We start from the raw sequence: 21877 nt of genomic DNA, 5'->3' as shown, positions 1-21877 counted from the left end.
ACTGCATGAAATTGAAGAAAGTTTTTAGTATTTGAAAAAAAATTCGTATTTTAATAGATTCAATCAGACAGATAGCACTGAAACTGTCTAATGAATTAGTTAGTGTTTGTAAAGTACTTTGAAGATGAAAAGTCTTGCTAGTATATATGTACTAAGTATTATTATAATTACAGAAAGAATGTAATACTTGATAAGACACCATCCTGTGGGAATTTGCAGAAGCTGTATTTTGGAGTGAAAGTAATTTCCCATTACATTAAAAAGTTGTTGCAGAAAAGTTTGCCTGTGAGTCTTCAATACTACAAATAGCAAACTGCAGCTCTGGATTCACAAGAAAAGCTTTACTGTTACTCAAGAGCCTTTTGCTGCAGCTTCCACTTGGGCAGCAATCAGCAAGCTGCGAAGGAAGGGCAGCTCAACCCTTTTTAGATCTGAGCCCAGTTCTCTAGTACTGCAGGTGTTTCAGGTTGCAGAATGACTGTGTTGGCATTCTGTAATTATAATAGAAAGCATTTATAAGACCCTGGTGTGCAACTCATTTTTAACATGCAAATTCCCTGTTTTCAGCGTTTCAACTTTCAAAGGCTTGTGGCAGTTTAAAAGCAATCCTCTTATAAGTGTATAAATTGCAATGATTATAGGAACAAGTTGTAATTGTTTCTAGTAAGTTTTTAGGAGTCTTTGATGTTATGATTAGTGTTTTGTATGTTAATATATTGATATGGGTGCTTATTTGCCTGGATGCTTGTATGCTGAAATGGTCACTAGGTTGCCTCAGCAAACAATCTTTGATCTCAGTAGGTCTGTTTGGTTAGAAATAAAACCTAAAAGAAATTAAACAAGAACTGTGCATGTTCTGAAGTATTCACAAAGTGCTGAGATTTGTGATTGAAACACAAGGAAGGAAAGTCATAGTTTTGCAACCTGATCTTCAGGGGGAATGCCAAAACCAGCTACACTAAATAAGTTTTTCTTATTCCATCTACTTAAGTGGTGGTTTTTTTGGTGTTTTTGTTCTAAACATACTGTAATGATACCATAATCACATTTACAGAGCTTTCACAGTGACTGACCAAACAACGTGGTGCATAGTCCATGGCACTATGGACTGAACCCAAGGCTTTCTGGGTTTGTTCAAGGTGCAAGACAAAAGCCATTGCATCTTGAACCAAAGTAGCTGTTAGATGTGGTAGATTAGTGTCATGGTTGGGGGGCCCTAGTAAGAACTCATACTGACTTGAGTAAATCTGACAATTCACATAAGACAGAAAGATGTGAAGCATCATCACATCATGCCGCTACACAGAGACTGGAATGTCAGAGGTGACAACCCTGAAATCCAGTTCCAGTTATCTTCTGTTACCATGCTGACATGAAGTCTTATCATAGCCCAATCAAGTTCGCATTCTTCTTATAAAACCAAATTTCAGTTAGTAGTCTACAATGTAATGTAACATGGAGAAATGCTATCCAGTATATCCAATAAAATGTCAGAAAGAATTCACCTATTTAAAGTGTATAGATTTTACTGATGTTTCCCAAGAGGCACTAACTCTCAGAGAGAAACGGATGGTATGTCTTATGTCAGCTGACATCCTTCTGTGTTTGTAAAGCATTTAGTACACTACAGACACCATGTGGGTTTTTTATATCATTAAAAGGAACAAAAAAAAAGCGCAAAACCAGAACATGGTAGGAAAACGGGAATGAAAACTGTTCTGACTTTAAGGGGAGACAAACTACTTCATTTTCCTGTTATGCAACAGGTATATTTTTATCTTGGTACCTTGCACAAGAAAGTAGAGAAAAAAAATCGGCTTGTGTTTACCTTTGCTGTACACAATGCAGTTGTTTTTGTTGTCTTCTACTCCTTGCCAAGTCACATCCAGCAACCACTTGGGGCCAGCAGTCAGTGCCATAGGGACTGAAGCCTTTGTCTTCTGTAGGAAGGATGATAACAAACAGATGCCATTTGCTTGCCTTGATTAAGAACTTGAATAATAATAGTAATAATCATTTTATTTGCAAACAACAAAATCTCCAAACCCATAAGCCAACGTCTTATTCCCCTGCCTCAGGATTTTTTTTTTTAAGAAGACACAAGCAGTAAGCTTTAGTTCTTTCATTGATTGAATGGTGAAACTATTATCAAGGATTTTTCCGAAAGATATTGGATCAGATCTCCAAGATTAAGCAGATCTCTGGTGGCTGAGAATTATAAAGGGAATGCAGATGACTTTCACAGCAAAGAGCCAAGTGTTTAGAAGTGAACTTTAGCCACATTGTACTTCATTATCAATGGGATCTCACTATTTCCTGAAACAGACAGGAAAGAATTTAAAGAATCGGTATCCATTTCAAAGATCTGTCCTGGGTAACATTTGTATTATCATAGGAAATTGTTCTGAATGGATAATGGAATTTTTCCCCTTTTGCTAAGTGTTGATGTGTGATTTTACTATGTCTGAAATAATAATAAAGCTAATGATTCACTGCACTTTGTCTCCAAAAACACTATAAAAGAACTTGTATTAATAAATTCAAAGGCACAAAAGTAAAGCATGACATCCATTGCACCTGAAAGGCATGCAGGCAAGGAGATGCACATTTAACAAAACCATCTCCTGTGTATATTTCATATTCTATATTTAGAGAATTTGGCATTTGAGGAGATAAGGTAAAGGCTTCAAATTTATTAACACTTAACTCCTTCTACTAATCAAATGGCAAAACCCCTGTGGGTAATCCTGAGTTTGTCAGTACATGGCACTGAGATGCCACTTAGACTTCTATCATTCACAGTTCTTTTTCTCTGCATCAAGCAGGAAACCACAACAGAAAGGACAAAGTACAACAGTCACCATGTAACTTCTTTTTTTTTCCGGGATATAATTCAGTCCAAGACATTCTAACCTTACCTAAGAGAATTTGATTAATTATTTTTATATTCCACCAATAATTCTCTAGTTGGCTCTAGCTATGTTCTATTGCAATATTCTGTATGATTAAGGGAGTTAGTTAAAAAATTTTAAGATACGCAAAATCATGTATTTACACGAACATTCCAGATGCGTTGGCCACATTTATTATCTATGACTGTTCTAGAAATGTAGTGAAGTATATTGAGGGTTACCACAGAACATATTACATTCCCAAAATATACACGAAAATATTTATTGAAAATAAGATATTTAAAATATTTTAGTTTTATAAGATTAAAGTCATAATCTTACATAAAATATATTTAATACAATTTATGATATACCAATATTTTAATAATGATAGAATAAGACATATTGAATTTTACAGTTCTTCATATTCTGGGTTTTTTTGATCTGTTTATTCTCTAATACTGTTTTATCAAATATAATATTTCTTGCTTAGTTTGCATTTCATATTTTGCATTTTTCATAGAAATATTTATGCGTAAGTCACAGTTCTTCTGCATGCACTCCATGACATTATTCATCTTCCAGAAGCATTGGGAAAAACAGATATAAATGAAGAGTGAAATTAGTAAAAAGGAACGTAACAGCTAGCAACAATATACCTACCTAGTGTAAAAATACTGCAACCAGAGACATGCAATGTCAATTCCTAATACTTCTTTTTCTACTGGAAGTTGCAGAAAGCGTGTTTGCTTATATGAAACATCACAAGAGTCAACCTGTCCTGGTTTCAGCTGGGATAGAGTTAATTTTCTTCCTAGTAGCTGGTATAGCGCTGTGTTTTGGAATTAGGATGAGAATAAGAAGAATGTTGATAACACAGTGATGTTGTAGTTGTTGCTAAGCAGTGTTTACACCAAGTCAAGGACTCCTGAGCCATACTGTCCTGCCAGTGAGAAGGCAGGGAGGTGGGGGGCACAAGAAGTTGGGAGGGGACACAGCCAGGACAGCTGACCCAAACTGGCCAAAAGGGATATTTCATACCATGTCACGTCATGCTCAGTATATAAACTAGGGGGAAAGCTGGCCAGGGGCTGCTGCTCAGGAACTGGCTGGGCATCAAGTCAGCGGGTGGTGAGCAATTGCATTGTGCATCACTTGTATATTCTAATTATTTTGTTGTTATTATTATTACTACTATTACTACTATTATTATTTTCCCTTCCTTTTCTGTCCTATTAAAATATCTTTATCTCAACCCATGAATTTTACTTTTTTTTCCTGATTCTCTCCCCCATCCCACTGGGGCAGGGGGAGTGAGCAAACAGCTGTGTGGTGTTTAGTTGCCTGCTGGGTTAAACCATGACACAACCCAGCTGCATGCATTTGAAATCTGAATTTAAATTCTGATTTCTAATTGGCCAATAAACAAGACAATTTTTTTTAAATTTGGTTAAGTTCATATATAAATTATCAAGAAGCCTGATATTACCAATTATGAAATCAGTGCAAAGTATTTACATATGGACTGCACAAAAAATAATGATGTAAATGAGACACGAACTGAAAAAGATCTGCAAGAGATGAGATGAGAGGTAATCAAACTATCATCTCTATCTTCTATTACAGAAAACTCTAGACTTTAGTGTCATTTACACCAAAACAGCGCTATGGCTGCTATGTAAACAAAGAAGAGTGGCTATTCTTCACATAGCTGAGAATCATACCCATATTAAATACAAACTTTAGCATGAATGTTAGCATGACTGCATAGCAATAATGAAGAGGAGGAACAGGACATGTTCCTACCACATGCTGGATTTCTGCAACTGCCATTTCAGTCAAGCCTTTAACATGTTTTTTGTGCTTATATGTGCTCTCAGTCTCTGGTAATCCCAAGCACAATCCAAAGACAGTGCAATATTATCCAGGTAGTGGACTTTTCCAAGTACACCGTAAGAGATTAAGACATTCAAACAAGTCTTTTTCTTAAAGTTGGAGGCCAAGTTAAAAAACAAAACAAAACAAAAATCTATCTTTTAAGGGCAGAAAGGATCATTATTTAACTTTCACAAGATCTAATTCCTATTTCTGGTTTTCTTCTTACCAGACATCTGACATTTCACTGTGTCTCTCCTGTCTGTAAGGGTATTATTTGCATTAAGGTGGTATCAAAAAGCCTCAAATGATATCAGGATCTTCTTGTGCTGGGCAATAGTTTATTATCTACAATGACAGGACAAATAATATGTCCTGGGAAGGGATTATACTTAACCACATACTTCTGAGGAAGAAATGAGATCCAGAGATACCGTTTGACTTTCTCATGGAGATTAATTTCTCCTTTAGTAAGTGCAATGATTATAGGCTTAGTCCCAGGACACCGTCCCTGTTTCTTCTAGACAAGAAGAGGAGCCCAAGCTGGTGCCTCATCCCTTCTGAGGTGAAGCAGCAGCAGCAGCAGGTAGACTGAGCACCAGCAGTCAGGACGCGAGTCTGCTTTGCCGTCCCCCATTTACAGGGCTTTTTTGGAACTTAAAGAACTACACGGAGATCGCTAAATTAGCTTCCAGGTCGGCTTGGCAGTAAAACTTGTAATCAGTTCAGCAGCTGTGAGTGGTCTCTAGGCACCAGAGATAGGCTGGAGGCAGCACTGGGTGTTTCGTCTCACAGCTCTGCTAGCCCAGAAGAGCTGGTGGACACCTCAAAAGAATTTCCCATTCTCTCATAGCTCTGCTCCCAAGCTGCACAGATATGTAAATAAACTTCATTTAATATGAAAGCAAAACTTCACAAGGCTGCTTGTAAAGCTTGGCAGCTCCACTAAGGGAGACGGGCAATGGCTTTTCCTTGAGGTACCTCACAGGCATATTGTGTGAGCTGTTAGATGACTCAGGACCACCACACCAGTTCTTGGGGTCTGGCATCCTGTGAGGTTCACACGTTCATAAGAAGTGTTCACCACTGACAAAGGCTTGCTCTTGTTGTGCCTTATTACATAGTAAGAATTGAAGCAAGCCTGCTGATTCAGGAAAGGCCATTTCCCTAAAATGGTTAAAATGAAAAGACCCCAGTCCAAGATAACAAGAAGCCATGGTTAAATCAGTCATGCCTTTATCACCTCAAGATTAGACTACTGCAATGCGCTATACCTGAGGCTACATTTTAAATCCATTTGAAAGCTGAAGCTGGTGCAGAATGCAGCAACCCGCTTGTAAAGCAGGATATCGTGCTTTGAGCGCATTACACCAGTGCTTTTTAATCTTCACTAAGTGTCTGTGGGATTTAAAGCACTGGTTACAACCTGTGAAGCCTGGGACCTGCCTGTTTGAGATACCTAATTGAGACCTGCCAGGTCCGTGCCCCAACCGTACAACCACAGCTGAGATCCATGGAGGAACATGAAAAAGGGCTTTCTTGGCTTGACACAGAAGAAACTCTTGGCAGGGCAACATGTTCTTCACGACAGCTCTTTAGCTTTGGGACACCATCCCACTTGAAGTAAAGTATGTTCATGTTCTGACTCTCAGAGAGTACTATGAAAATCATTCTGTAATTCATGAAGTGTATTTGTCGTACTGTAACATTTAGTTGGTCATGCCCAAAATAGTGGTGGTGGTGGGAGGTGTTAGCTACTTTATGCTATGGTTTTCTTGCAGTGCTGTTAGGAATATCTCTAGCTTAAGAAAGATACCTTTTTACAAAAAAGCTTCTTGACACAGAACCAACAATATTACAGCTGCTTAAAAATAAGACTTCAAAAACCAAACAAAATTTTATTTCTCCCTCCAAAAGAACTTCTACAAAATTCTCAAAAGCTTACAAAACATTCTGCCTACTTCCTAAGTATAATCATAGGGACCTGCTAACGTGGGTGTCCATAAAATGGGGCCGTACAATATTAACCTCACATTTTGGAAACGAGGGCACATTATAGAACCGCAACATTGTTCACTGCTCTACAATAGGTAGAGTGTGTATTCTACACTTCAATAATTTTTACCTGAAAATGCAATTTCTGCTAATGTCTTCATGCCATAACTAGACAAATTTGACAAGGACAAACAGGGTCAAAACTGCGATCTCTCAGGGAACAATTAGAATCAGCTAATGAGGATAAAAGAGGTCAGGCAGGCATCCACTTTTCACAAACCTTTGAAGCAACTGGACAAACAAGGGAGGTAACCCTCAATAAATGTTTACATTCAGTCAAGAGGTTAATGGAGATAAAAATAGCCATCACAGCAGGCCAAAAATAGTTTTGCACCCTTGCTAAAAGGAATCAGTGCTGACAAGTAACATTAGATGGGCTCTTCCCTGCAAAGATTTCTAACATATGATGTGTGTGGCCTGGCAGAAACTTGAGGAAACCCCCATGCTGAAGAGAAATACGGTATGAGCAAGTTGTTTGAAATATATGAAATTCTGATGTCAAATGCTGATTGTTGCTAGCTGTTCCCAAAGAAGCTGTGCCAGAGCAAGAAACAGGTACTGAGCTGACGTTCAGTAAGTCGCTGTGACACGACCCTCCTGTCCCAGGCATGGTGTTCCAAAAAAGTGCTCAACATTATTTAAGGAGCTGTACCATTCACTGAAAAATCACTAAATTTCTATCTTTACCTTTTTTTTTCTTCAAGCAGTACAGGCCTCCATAATGTCAAAACTACGTCCTTAATGTACTCTCACCAAAACAGAGGAAACTTGCTGGAGACTGAAGATACTCAAGGGCTTTGCTTCTAACTGTATTTTGGTTCCCGCAAACAGATTTTCTTTCTAAATCTTCCAAAGAGCCTGAGTTCCCATGAAAGATACAGAACATTACCAAAATGTCTTTGTGCCCTTGGAGAAAGTTCTCATGCCCTACTCTGCAGTGTTACTTTATATAGCCAATTAAAACCAAGACTGTACAGGGAGAAGAGCTGTAAATATACCTCAGGTGACTTCAGATATGCGTCTGGGATAGTAAAACACCAGTTAATACACCGACGGAGGTTTCTACTTCGAAATTCAATTTAAATTCAATTTGATCATCACAGGGTTGACGTACCTTCTGACATGCTGAAACTGCAGAACATACCCTCTTGAGAGGTTAAGTTCACCTTTGGTGGTCACCATACTCAATACAGCAAAACTTTATAAGCTCATCAAATCAATTCAGTTGGGAAGGTCTCCCACGGGATCATTCTGGACCGACCAATAACAGAGAGTTGCATAGGTCTCAAACTATCCCTAATTACGTTTTAAGATGTTTTTGAACAATAAGAAGAGTGGTAACTCCACTTTCTCACCTCGTGTTTACATTGACTATCTCAATGTATTTATCATATAACTGATTACAAATTCATCAAGCCCTAAGACAAGCCCATCCAAACAGCCCAGAGGACAGACACAGACCATCATTTTGTTGTTGATTTGTGTGCAGTCAGCTGGACTGTCTTTCAATTTCTGTAGTTTCCCTGAAAACTGTTATCTTTTTCCAAAGAGGATTCAGTCTTGGAAGAATATTTATCTCAAGGGCTTCTCTGGAAACCCTGACAGTCAAGGTCTGTGGCACCACTGTGCCATGGCTTTCTTTGCTAGACATGCAGAGGCAACTCCTCTCCACTCCGACGAGACTGGAGATGTCAGGAGGTTTTCGGTGCCATGGTTCCATGCTGATGACAAACATCACCAAATAAGGCAAAGACACGGCAGTCTCCAGCCTATAAACACCTACTCTGGAACTGTACAACTGCAACAGGATTTCAGTTTTCACAGCCTCCGCTATGTCTATCAGTGAGATCTTAAACCAAATGCAAGAGAAATTTTGCAATCCTTAGTCCCTGTGGTTGAAAAAAAATATATTTTGAAACCCTGATACAAACATAATAGATGCAGTTAATTTCACCTAAATCTGCAGACAGCCTGGGATAACTGTTTTAGTTACTACTTTACAATTTTATGGAATCCAGTGTTTCAGTATCATCCATCAGATGCTTGTCTTGTGGCTAAATGAAAAGAGTAGAAGAACCTGTTTAGCTGCACAGATGTAACCAGTGTTCTGGCATGCTAACTGGCAGAAAGACAGACAGACAAATTGTTGCTTGTGATGGGCCATGAAACTAGTGGTGGAGAAAAGAAGGAGGGGTCAGTATTACTTTCCCAGTATCTTGGACAAGGTCGGAGGAAAAAAGTCCTCACATCTCTTCTGCCCAGGGCTCTGGATTCTCATTATGTAGCGTCAGTGGTTAATATGGCAGTGCTGCACCTGCGGACTGGCTGGTCGTGAATCAGTTTGCATCATTCCTAGTCTACAATGCATTACATTGGCTATTTATTTTGTGATTCCACTTACCTGAAAAGGGAGTTTCTTCGTAGGTACGTTGGGTTTTTTTGGTGATTGTAGAAGAAAAAGAATTGCTAACATCTGAAGAGGCTGTGGTCAAACCAAAGCCTTTAAATGTTTCAAACACACACACACAGACAAAAAAAAAAAAAAAACCCAAACAAAAAACCTCAATAAACAAAACCCCCCAAAACCCCCAAATGTACACACAGATGGAATCCCAAAAGGCATCTGGGATTCCCTGCATCTGAGAAACCTGCTGCTTACTGCAAGAGATCATCACTTGTCAAGTGACAAAGCTGCACATACATTTCATCATATAGCCACAAACCTAAAGCAGACCAAAGAAAATGTTCAAACAAAAAAATACACCCTAGGTCTGTTAATATTTTCCAACACTTGTCAGGAGTTCAATATGATTCCAAATTTTTTATTAATATCAAATATGCCTGCTGATGAATGTCCCTCAGGCAAACCAAATGTATGCTAAACTTGAGATCATTTCATGTTACCTAGCTAGAATGCATTTTTTTCAAATCTATAAAATAAACATAAATGAAATCTCACTGTAACTTAGGTACAAAATAGTGGCTGTCAAAAGCAACTTTAGCTTGTTCTATTTAACCCAGGATACCCTTGGAACCCATCTTCAAACTCCCCCAGAACTAGGAAGGTTTAAAATAATTAATCCAGATTCTGGAGTGCTTGGTCCTTGCTGAGGGTCCCAGCGATTCCTTCTGGCTGCTTGCCATGTGGTCCTGGAGAAGGTGACCACCAACTGATAGGAATATGAATGGAGAAGCTGGAAACTGGACCTCTGAACACTTCGTGAGCTTCCCCTGCCCACACCACCCCGTGTTGATGGGCTTTCTACTCCTGTCCTTCCCTCCTATAAAGCCGTTTCACCTGGCTTCACTCTGCAGCTGCTCCTCCCATGCCCTGTCCTCCCACCTTTCTCCTTCTTCCATTTTGTATATACCTACCTACCTATGTCTAGATAACTCCTCCCTTTCCCAAAGAGCATGGGATGGACAGCAGTGTATTTTGCCATCACTCTCTTGACTCAACTCTCTCATTATATTTCTCCTATTACTCTGTCCTGTTGATTTCATTCTTTTGGAAAGCAGTGTGTGTGTGTGAGCATATACATACATATACATACACACATGCACTGTGTGTTTACACAATGACCAGCACCAGGAAACTGTATACTTAGTCAGTGCTGCGATTAGCGTAAATTTGATTAGGATATTCTGTCGTGCTGAGCTGATACCTGCGGGTAGCACGCCTGCCGTCATTGTGTCTTAGTGCTCAGGTATCTGCTGTGGGTGTTGAACCTTTCCACTTTGCTGTAAAGTTGAATACTTTGAATAATACTATTTCAGAGATGACATGCACCTGTACTGATGAAATCACACTATATATAACTTATCTTTAGTCAAGATATAATGCAGTGCTGCTTGGACACTTTCACACTGAATTATCAGTGCATTTTTCCTACTGGGTTAACCTCCTTGTTGGAAATTATTGTCTACTCTAAGAATTAGGTCTCTCTCTCTACAAATGAGACCATGCTGATATTTGCCAGTAAGCATTTTCTAAATGCACTTCCTTGAATGTAACTCCTTTCACTTTCGCTAAACATTTTTAATGTTAAATAGATGAATACTCTGCTCAGTATGGCTCAGCTGCAAGTCTGCAAACATCGAGTTCACGCTGGATGGGCTGAGGGACTAAACTCTGGGATAAACCATCAATCCCTGTTAATCATCTAACATTTGCTCTCTTAATTTGGACAAAGATCATTTGGGCCTCAGGTAGTTAATGTGACAACAGATATTCTAGATGATCAAGGAGACAATTACAGAGGTTTTTCTAGAAGACATGAAGGCATTTATATTGCATATGGGTTAATTCTGCCTGGTCCCACTGTCCAGCTATTTACACTGAAACCATCCACAGTGATTGCTGTATCTACAGCTTAGTTACAGTGTCGTACTGAATAATTTCTGTTTTGCAGTAATTTTGGATTTTTTTTCTCTGTTGTACTTTTTCTTACCCTGGAATCGATCATTTGAACCACCATTTCCAGAAGTCCAAATTTCATGTATTATATGTACTTATTTTTATCTAAGGAATCCATTAAAATACAAAAATAAAAAGGGACATGCATAAAGCCTTCTATAAAAAGTCCATTACACAGAACTATAGATTAGTTTGTAGTTATAGATTCTGCCTATTATATATTACTATTACTTTGTCTGGAACTGCAAACACAGGTTGAGTATTTTACTTCAGAAAAGTGAATGTTTTTGTCATGAAAGGTGAGTAAGAAAAAGTCATGCCTTAGCAGCTGTAAGAGATATTATTTTTTACTTTCACTTTTTCCCCCCCACAACCGAAAGGGTAGAAAATAAAAAGTTCTCTGTATATGCTTGTTCAATATTTTAACTGTATAATCCAGTGCAGCTCTATTAGGATTATATTTCCAATGAATATTGTGAGGCCTTTATGAAATACATATTCAATACAAAGGTATTGTAGTTAATGGTGTAGGTATTATACTGTAATTCTCTTGATGATGCATGACACAATACTTGAAATTCAGTGGTGCACGCACTGAATGCATGCAAAATAGTATATATAAATTCCTACCTAACTCATTTGAACTAGAATTGGGGAATAGAAAAAAATCTGTGCTTTCCCTCCTGATTTTTTAAGATTTTTATGCATGTTTATATTAGATATTTTTAGGTATCTTTACCAACAGGAAACACAGTACCTTAAAGTAACAGTATAAATCCAATATACAGTCCCCTGCCCAAGTTTTATATTTGTTAAGACAGCATAATCATTTAAGGTAGAAGTTTAATGCATGATTCAACAACCAGAAGTCTACGTGTATGACTTTGATTAATTATTTTTAGTTCAGTTAAAACATCCCAGTTTATCTCATTTTAAGATTATCCTTGACATATTTAGAAATCCTAATGCAGATTTTATGGCCCACACCTATCCCTGATGGTGCTAATGGACTAGACATAATGAATCATTCTAATTTGGATGAAAGGACCACACAACATTGTGGCAGTCCTTTAGAGAATTAAGGCTCAATTCTGATCTTCCAGACTTATGAATGCGTTTTTGGGATTAGGCCGCGTATCTGTACATCTGTTGAGTCTCAAGGGGTGTATACTCAGCTAAGTATTCTGACCTTCCAATGTACTGTATCAAATGTGTGGCCTTGGGATATGAAAGGATTTGATTACAACTGTATTTTAACACTGATTTAATATATAATTATGGGGTAAAACCTAATTCCTCCTTACATCTTCATGTAGAAAATTCCATCACTATTAAGCAGGCACTAGGATATTTTTTCACCCAGTGAGTATGGTAGTAAATGGAAGAAACTGAAACACCCACCCAGGATAATGTAAAATCAAGGACAATCTTCTTAGGGATGGCTTTAAAATCAGCTTCTTGTGTCCGTAAAAAACAAGTTTAAATTATCTCCTGTGAGAGTGTTGCCAGTTGGTACACTGTTGCATTATGCATGATTCTTGACTCCTTACGTAAAAATAAACGGGAACAAGGTTCCATTAGTGATTTTCAATGTTACTCTATGCTTTCTTGTCTACAAGTAATGAGGAGAGGAATTAACTTCACATCTATATATATAATATTGATGGAAAAGTTTGTAAATAATTGGAATTTTTGGTTATTCTCTATTCACTTCTAAGTATAATTTCTATTTTCTAGTCTATCAAAGATAGAATGTTGTAAAATTTCCTTTAGCTGGTTGAATTTTCATAAGATACACATGTAAATAATTTAACTTTTGTGATTCCACTGAAAACCCCTTCCCAAATATTGTCAGTGAAAAAACCCACAAAACTTTAAAACAGACTTCACAAGAAAATTAGTTCAGTAGAAATTAATATATGACTATGCAGTATTTTAGGGTTTTTAATTTTTCTTCCATTCCATTAAATTTTGTATAGATTTTTAAATAAATAACAAAGGTATTGAGCAACTGATTAATGTGGGGATTTCAGAGAAAATACATTTCAAAATTCTGTGCTTTTTCATCAGTATGATCTTTCACAGATCTGAATTATGGATTAATGCTGCTTACATTTTCTTTATCATTTCAGAAGGCTTGGACCAAGAAAATGAACTGAGCAGAGCAGCATCTTTACCTTGCAAGCAGTTACTTTCTTCCAGTTGAAGAATATGCTGCACATAATCAGGTCATTTTTTCCCTACTGCCTTAAAAGCGTGAGGATTTTTTTTGGCTGTTCTCACATAAAAGTGAAAATGAAGTTCCCTAAAATGCCCAATGGCAGATTAAAAGGGTCCTCATTTTTTGTAGCTTGTATGACAGTTGTGTAACACAGCTCTCATTTAAATTGCTTCAGTGTACTGATTATATGCAGCAAGATGAAGAACTGCAACTATGCAAGTTTCCATGAAAAAAAGAAGTTTTCAAAGAATGGGTGAAGGTTCTTCACTGGGACTGGAGATAAAGATGGAGAGTCCAGCAGCAGGACTGGTGAGTACGGGGCTCTGGTTCCAGTAAGACTCAACAAACAGCTCAGATCAGAATCTGAAGTGCAGGAAAACAGCCTGTAGCTTCGAGATTAGCTTTCTCACACTATTCCTGAGTTAAGCCAGTACAAACATCATCATGAATGCATAATTATGATTACGCACTACACTATGCATAATAGATCTTAAAATCTGGAAACAAAGAAGTAGTGTAGGAATGCTGTTTTCAGGCTTTTGGTTTTGAACACAATGAAACTGGGTATAAGGGTAAAAGACTTTCTGTAAGTAAAAACAGTTGCAAGAAAACGCACTTTACTTGGAAAATTCATTCAGATACTTATGAAACATTTACACATAAAAGGGCTAAAAGGGAGACAGGGACCTGGTCTTATGCTTATAACTTGAAAATAACAATGAATGAAGCCCAAATCCCTTCCATTTTAACATATTTTAGGGAACTCAAAACCAGCTATCACTTGGAATAAGTAACAATAAACAAAGAAGCTGGAAGCTTGGCAAGTTTATTTAAAGGATCTTTTTCTGAGAAAGAAATAAATTGATTTTTTTGAAATTCTCTGCAGCAAGACTTTGACTATGAACCAATGTCCGTTTCTGGGACTGATGGATATCCACAGGCTGGTATCCTAAGTTTAAATGATGGTATTGAGTGATGCGACTTGCTTAAAGGGAGCTGATGGATTCATTCACTTTCATGTGTAGAAGCAAAACAGTGTGAAAACAATGAATGGAGTAACTGGGTACAGCTATGACTACAGAATATTGGTGTCAAACTCTTGCCAGTCACCAGTCTACTGATTAAGCCACTTGAGGACAGCAGTGCTGCAGCTCTGTGTTCTCCGATGGGACCCCTCAGGAGCTGCAAAGCCTCTGTTTGGCATCACAAGTCCAAGGAGAGGTCCTCAAGTGGAAGTGGGCTGACTTTCAAAAGTAGGGAGCATCAAAAAGAAGAACAAATTTGCACCTAGGTCATAGGAGTCTGGTTCTTTTTTTATTATTATTTTTTTTTTTCTTTCTATGAAATGAGAACTCAAGAGTGGTAATAAGAATGACACTGGGTACCACCACTCTGAGGACTGAATTTAAGTGGTTAGAAAACTATCCTACTGTTGGCTCAGACCAGTTTCACAAATAATGATTTTTTAATTCCAAAAGGTAGTTTTTCCTTGAAGGCCTTTCCTGGTTCAAAGAAAATCAAATCAAATGCCTTCTGCTTCCCATAAAATTTTCAAATCAATTTGCAGATACCTGAGCAAGAAAAAAAGCCAGCTTCCAAATGTTCCTAGTACTTCAATATCCCAGTGAAGTCAATAAAAGGAAAAGAAAGCCTCTCTTCAGTGCATGTGTTGCGGAGCCAAGAAGGCAACCTAACACCACAAACAGCAGCAGCAGTATGAAAAATCAAGAGCTCTAAAAGAGCAAAAGCTTTAGAAATTGGCAGAATCAGAGAAGTCCAGGCTATCAAGCTACAGAAGTCAGTAAAACTTTATACCAGAATTCCTCCTCTTCTTGTCACAGAAATTGGCTCCAGCCACCCTATCCGTTTCAAACAACTACCACGTGTCCCTTGGCACTAATTGGCAGCCGCTGTTCAAGGCAGGCTTGAACCCGGCATCCCAGCCGAGCAGGGTTTTTCCTCCTGCTCCCAGGAGACACGGGCCTTCAGGCGAGGTGCGGAGGCCACCGCCAGCGCGGGGCATCGCTCTCGCCTGGCGGCCGCCTGCCTCAAGGATCACCACAGCCTCCGCGCAGCCGGCACCCCGCGACCGACGGTGGTCACAAGCCTTCTCACTTTTCAAGGGAAGGAAACGAGTAATTGCCTGATTTTCACAAGCTCAGATCCCATTTGCACACTGAAGGGAGGTGGCCACGCCTGCGGAGCCCACGAGCCTCTGACGGCTCCGCTAATCCCAAGGGGAACGGTTGGGCGACGAACGCTCGACAACCTGCCTCTTCGCTCCTCTGCCGCGGAGGTGACCTTTGATCAAACTTTCTTTTGCTAAGCTGTGGATGGCGAATGAGCGAACGCACGCTGCGGGGTGAAACAAAAGAAGCAGGGCTCCAACCCGGCGCTGGCTGTGGCACAGCTTTACGGTCCACATCGGCTGCGGGAAGGAGAAAGGGGATGCTCAGGACGGAGCGCTCCCGCTGCAGGCAGCGCAGGCGACGCCGGCCTCTGCTCCTTGAAAGTTCAAGTGAAACTTGATTTACAGCCACACCTTGGGCGGCGGGCGAGCGCAGGGAGAGCAGAGGGAGATCTGGACAAAGAGTGATGGGAGGCGGGGGCGGGGGGCGGCGGGTTCCCTTAGTATTATAAAAATGCATCTTATTCTGTTTTTAATCAACGAACCTTATCCAGCAATCAAGGCAGATATATAATAAGCTGAGCTACTCTGTAAATCTAAACATTCCCCACAAATAGAAAAGATACAGCCTGAGCTCTCTGATTGTTACTACGGCAACTATCTAAAATGAAAATCTTGTTAACCCTTCGCATGCTGTAGCCACCCATGCATCAGTGTTAGCTGACTTCCGCGCACTTATCTCTCCTTTTTCCCCCTCAAGAAATTCATAATTGTATTGCTTCACAGTAGTTATGCTCCGGTTATCCTATTTGAGACTGAAAGGACTGCGATAGGTGGTAGTTTCGTATGTACAGCTGAGTTTTGTTACTTGCTCATTACTGGGATTATAGTTCAAAAAACAACTAATAAAACACAAGAGAAAATCCCTAGATTACTCCACAAGGCCTGGGATTTTGATTAAAACCTTGACAACAGGAATGGGATGCTTTCTAGTAAACCCCACCACTGCTTTTTTTCTTTTAGTTATGAAATGATTTGACTGCAAATAGGATATTAGTCAGAGGAATTATTTCTCTGCAGTGCATTATAAACAGGCTACTTTTAAAATGCTTTTTTTAAAGCTTCTGTTTCTTAAGTACTGCACGGAAGACTGCCAGCCGTTTTAACAAAACAATGTATTAACCACAGTGCTTTGAAAATTAGTAGGCAGGTATTGGACTTGAAATCTCTCTGAAGTGCAAGAAAATTCAGACAAATGAGAAAATTCACTTTCTAATTTCTACAAGAGTAGCAGGTGATTTTACAATCAGATTTATACTTGTATCTACCTGAATATTTGAGACAGTTTCATTATAACATCTATGTGGCAGCGTCATGACAAAGTGAAATTCTCTGCAGTTGTAAAGCCTTCCACAGCTCATTGCTGAGAACAACTGAACCCACGGAAATTCTTCTGTATTTAAAGTGAAGGAAGCAGGATGTGGCCCATGGACATCAATTCCATTGATTCTTTTACCTCATGCCTACCATGTAATTAAGAGAGACCCTTCACTACTAGGCAGAATTCGACTCTTTATGGCATTCCCAAGTATGTCATTTAAGACAAATATGCACTATATCAATTGATTCCTACTGAACGAGAAATACTCACCTGATATTTTACAGCATTCACTTCAGTCAATTCAACATAGACAAAGTTAAAAGGTCTTCACCTGGACACTTTTGCAGAACTGAACAACATACATATAACTTGAACAAATTAATAAATAACATACTTTTATTTATAAAAGCAAAATTTACATGTAACTGAGCCCATATAACTTGAAGTGACTGAAGTAGTGTGTAAATTACCTTATGATTTTTTTAGAATGCTGTCCATGTTAAATTGAAGGTTATCAAACATCCAGTACATTAGATTAATGATGCCATTTATGACTGAAATGGAAGAATAACCAAACTAAGTATCTTAAGATTAGTGAAATATCAGTATTACAATATTCAATTTTATTGAAAGGAAACATTGACTAAGATTTCTAAGTTTGCCTTGAATTGTCCCAAACTTTGAGAAAATAATTGGTTCAAAAAAAGAAATTGGATTTTTAGTTATAAATGTGTATGTCAGTGCATGATGTTAGAAGTTAGAAATCTTAATATATGCTATTCTTATTTACAGAAAATTCAACCCATCAAAGCGAGCAACATAGCTTTCTTTTTTTCCTTCTTAATAAACCCTATGTTTCAAAAAAAGCTCACAGACCTTGCCTGCACTGTACAAAAACTGAAGGACAGACTACTGGCACCGGGCAAAAAACATACCTCTGGTCTCAGCCAAAATTTTTTAAGGTGGATGTAATGACTCCAGCTAATTTGAAGTTTTGGATCAGGATGAGTGAGGAGCACAACACATGTAAGGATGGTGCTGGAATACACATAGGTAAGAAAACGTCCATGAGGAGAATGCCATAAATTAGTTTCTCTGACTCAGGATACGTTCCAGCTGTATTTTTCCAACTTTGAAATACTTCCCATTTTTATGTAACTAATTTGATATGCAGCGTTCAAAGCAACTTACCTTTTACATTTTTTTCAAAATCTGTCTTTTTTATAAAGTCAAATAGACTACATTTTCTAGAGTGAAATTTCATATTTACAATACTATGATCACTAGATTCATCCTAGAGGCTTTCCAAACATCAAGCCTATTTATCAGTGTTGGCTTATTTCCCAGGAATAGGTCCAAAATAATCTAGAAATGTACTGGCTAGTCAACATACTAAACATATAAGCAATTCTTCAGTAATTCTAGGATCGTATAACAATCCTAGCTTTCCACTATATTATTCCAAGTAAGCTGATTTTTTAAAAAAACCCAAATGTTACCACATCATCAAGTTTTTGTGTGGACTTTTTATCCCCCACACCCCACCTCGTTTCCATATTACCTTTAAATTGCTGTGTTTGCCTAACTCGCCTATTAACCAACTGACTTGAAGACTCTGTATCTCTTACCAGGTAGGCATGGATCCCAACTCCTTTGGCTATGCTATAGTTGTATGTAATTATTTTGAAAGGAAAACAATATTTGGATGTATGATGTGATTTATTTCTCCAGGTCAATTACAAGGACTTGTCTTCCTGGGGGCAAACCAGGGTCAAAAGTTGTCTTCCTTAAAGAACCTTTAAAGACTTGGGGGAACACCACCAGAGAAGCCAACCTTTCTTGTGGGTATTTGCTCTCCTTGACCAGGAATAAAAGGAATCATAGGGTTTACAGCAGGTAACAGGGTTTCTAAAAAAAATTCAAAAGGAAGAGGTGTCCTGGTTTCAGCAGGAAACCATGACAAGAGGGTATCATGACCTGCACACAGGATTCGTAATGGTGAGGCCATCCCTGGGGGGAGATTCTGCTCTGTTACTATAAATTGCTCAGTAAACCTCAGGAATCCAGCACACAAGAATCTCATCATCTGACTGCAAATCTCCATTTCTTCAACCTTAATCTAAAATGTTTCCTAAAGCCTAACTAACAAAAACTTACAGTAAAGCTATAACTAAGAGCCAAACTTGGAAATTACCACTTTGAAAATCAGCTAAGCAAGGTTTATTTCTAACAGTAGCAATGCTTCAGATGATTGTCATATGTAATCACTTTGCAGTCTCTCATCGGTATGTAACTAATGGCAGCAGAGAAGAATCATAAAAAAAGGTGCATTGCTGGAATCTATAGGCGGTTCAAAGAAAACTTCATGAAAATATATTATTTAGTAATGAAAAAAATAGTCTTTCCAATTTTGGTAAATTTTTAAGAATATATGATTTTGCAAAATATGACTTGATTTTAGGAAAAAGACCCAAACACTCCTTATTCTTTACATCAATAATGATAATAAAATAGAGAATACAGCAAAACATTCCAAATCTTGGCTAATTGTGTTATGAACCCTTTAATTGTTTTCTTTAAACTCAGCACTGGCTTAAAGTGTGCAAAATAAAATATTCAGTGTAATTTCATGCAAATGCCAGGTTCAAGACTAACAATTAACAAAGGCAATCAAATCTGTCCAGGCATATCTGTTCAGTTATGCAGGCTCATCTGTAGTTCCATAATAGACAAGTAAATAGACAACAGGTCATATTTTACTCTCAGCAACACAAGACACTGTTCCCATTGATATCAAAAGGAATTGCACCTGTGCTTCAGATAACAGAATTTAACTCAATCTTTGCAGGTCATCCTTTCTTTGAAGTTTCTCCACTGTCAAAGATTTTATGATGTTTATAAGTTCATTTTGAATTTAAAGAAAAAAATTACTATGCTTTTTCCCTCCTTTAGACATTAAGACTGACCCTTCAAGTGTTTATTCCAGCATTACTTCAGTTCAAAATACCAGAGGAGTCAGCAGGAGTTTCTGTGGGGCAAAGCTCAAGGATTACAGGCTTTGGATCACAGAAACATTTACCTCTAGGAAGAAAAAAACCCCTTTTTCCATTTCATCGTACTTTATAAAAGTTAACAGTACAGTGGGTAAAACCTCCCTTAATTTCTTTTACATATACCATCAGTATTCATAGTTTGTACAAATGCCATGACTAGAGAGTAAACACTTCTTTCTGTTACATTTCTCTTTTCCTGAAAATTATTTCCAACTAAAGGAATACCAATCAGCTTAATCATCACATGGAAAACCACAAAGTGGACACAATCCTCCTCTCCCTGAAATCAGTGACACTCCATTGCTCATATTTATAAATCTGCAACGTTTCTGTGTAATATATGAACAGACTGTGATTGCAGGAAAATGGATAGGACCAGGCAAAAGACATACCAACTACAGTACTCAAGAAGAATGCTAGAAGTTAGGATACTAAAATAATGACAGCAATAGAAGCATAATAGGGCATAATTAACTTGGGGAAGGATGCCAATATCATGTAAATAAATGCAGTGACACACAGTTCATTCTAGGAACTAGAATTTTATACATCCGTGCATCCTTATATGTTCCCCAGCATTGTGCTGCAGGTGCTCCAACCAGGAGGAGATCCAGGCAGCTATGCTCATACACCTTTTCCTGTAAGGTTGCTGCAGCTAATAATGACCATGTATTTAGAGATTATGCTCAGGGACACCTGCAGCATCATGTTCTTCACCTGCGTTTGAGGACATGTACTTTGCAAAAAGCTTCACTATTGCTCTCACAGCAGAACAGTATTTCCTTGCACCAATGTTTCAGAAAAAATGTATTTCAACATCCTTATAGAGTTATAGATTTTAATCCCTGAGAAGCTGAAAAGGTCGCTTAGGCAAAGTACTTGCTACTGTTGTGCCTTCTGTACTCGGGGAACAACAGGTCCTGCCCAAAGGGGCTTGGGAAGGAGGAAACAAGCAGAGCCCATACTCCAAAATCTATCTATTTAAACTAGCTATAATTTTGTTTTTCCTACTATTTTGAACAATATTTGCTTTAACAGTGAACACTTATCTGAGAGTATCCCTGTTTTAAGCACTCATGGTCAGTTAGGCTTTATCTTATGAAAGTTATGAAGTTTTATTTTACTTCACCAAGAGTTAGATTGTGTGAAGGAGGTATTAAAAATTCCTTTTCCAATATCAGGTCTGAAAGAACTCAATCACATATATGTTACCTAAAATCAAAACAAAAATGGCATAAATTTGGCAGGAACAGATTTATTTGAATATTGAAATCATTTTTTGAAGAATTCATCCATATTAAAATCAGTTGCACAGATACACAGCCAATAGAAATGACATCAAAAGCAGATATACTCTATACAAATAAAAACCACAGAGATTGAGTAAGGGCATTACATGAGAAAATCTCTAAAATCACTCTCTGAATCACTGTTATACTTAGTTAAAAGCATTTTTAAGAGCCAAGATGAAGGATCTAGACTCATTTAATAAACTGTGGCCACAGTATCTTTTATCAGTAGAAGTTTTTCTAGCTTTCATTAGTTCTGAAAGATTTAATGCTTAACAGATTGAATAACTATAATTTATACTAGCAGTTATTCAGGTTCCTAACTCTTTTTATACATGGGTATTTTATCTTTTAGCATCCTCCGTCTTATTTTTCATTATATTCTCTTATACTTTGTATTTCACTTAGTGTTTTAGTGACTGGTAAGGAAAAAGGAAAAGCAAGATATATGAAGTAAGTCCTGAAATCTCCCTCTTTCTCATTCTGAACATCACTATTAAATTCAGAAATCATTCAACAGACATTAGCTAATCACCATTACACTGAAGGATTACATTATTTAACAAG

General features: G+C 38.0%; 1 protein-coding gene across 4 annotated transcripts in view; it reads right to left on the bottom strand.

The window, feature by feature from the left end:
- Positions 1-21877, bottom strand: part of ZFPM2 (zinc finger protein, FOG family member 2) — a 320089-nt gene that overhangs the window by 106885 nt on the left and 191327 nt on the right. For 3 of the 4 annotated variants that reach the window (XM_075023800.1, XM_075023803.1, XM_075023804.1), the window contains one exon: positions 1829-1940. In XM_075023800.1, coding sequence (XP_074879901.1) covers positions 1829-1940 — 112 coding nt within the window. The remainder of the gene's footprint in view (positions 1-1828; positions 1941-21877) is intronic. The other variant, XM_075023802.1, reaches the window with a different exon arrangement.

The sequence above is a fragment of the Buteo buteo genome, chromosome 3, assembly GCF_964188355.1.
Source record: "Buteo buteo chromosome 3, bButBut1.hap1.1, whole genome shotgun sequence".
Lineage (NCBI taxonomy): Eukaryota > Metazoa > Chordata > Aves > Accipitriformes > Accipitridae > Buteo > Buteo buteo.
This window is presented reverse-complemented; position numbering and strand designations above follow the sequence as displayed.